This window comes from Oryx dammah, unplaced genomic scaffold, assembly GCF_014754425.2.
Source record: "Oryx dammah isolate SB20612 unplaced genomic scaffold, SCBI_Odam_1.1 HiC_scaffold_23, whole genome shotgun sequence".
Lineage (NCBI taxonomy): Eukaryota > Metazoa > Chordata > Mammalia > Artiodactyla > Bovidae > Oryx > Oryx dammah.
This window is the reverse complement of record NW_024070207.1, coordinates 40,327,369-40,327,598: the sequence shown is the minus strand read 5'-3', so window position 1 is coordinate 40,327,598 and position 230 is coordinate 40,327,369. Positions and strand designations below refer to the sequence as shown.

At 56.1% G+C, this 230-nt stretch overlaps 1 protein-coding gene across 16 annotated transcripts in view; it reads left to right on the top strand.

Annotated features, from left to right (window-relative positions):
• Positions 1-230, top strand: part of MAP7D3 (MAP7 domain containing 3) — a 35,789-nt gene that overhangs the window by 20,946 nt on the left and 14,613 nt on the right. For 6 of the 16 annotated variants that reach the window (XM_040266233.1, XM_040266234.1, XM_040266238.1 and 3 more), the window contains exon 9: positions 10-225. The exons of 3 other annotated variants lie outside the window; for them this stretch is intronic. In XM_040266233.1, the coding sequence (XP_040122167.1) occupies positions 10-225 (216 nt within the window). The remainder of the gene's footprint in view (positions 1-9; positions 226-230) is intronic. 7 more of the 16 variants (XM_040266237.1, XM_040266245.1, XM_040266239.1 and 4 more) reach the window with 7 other exon arrangements.

Sequence of the window (230 nt, the reverse complement as noted above, 5' to 3'; positions counted from 1 at the left end):
CTCCTGGAGGCGAGCATGAAAGAATACCCTGCAGTGAATGTGGAAGCACTCCCGGAGGAGAGCACGAAAGAACACCCCACGGTGAGCGTGGACACACTCCCAGAGGAGAGCATGAAAGAACACCCCAAGGTGAGCGTGGATGTAGTCGTGGAGGAGACCATGAAAGAACACCCCACGGTGAGTGTGGACACACTCCCAGAGGAGAGCATGAAAGAACACCCCAAGGTGAG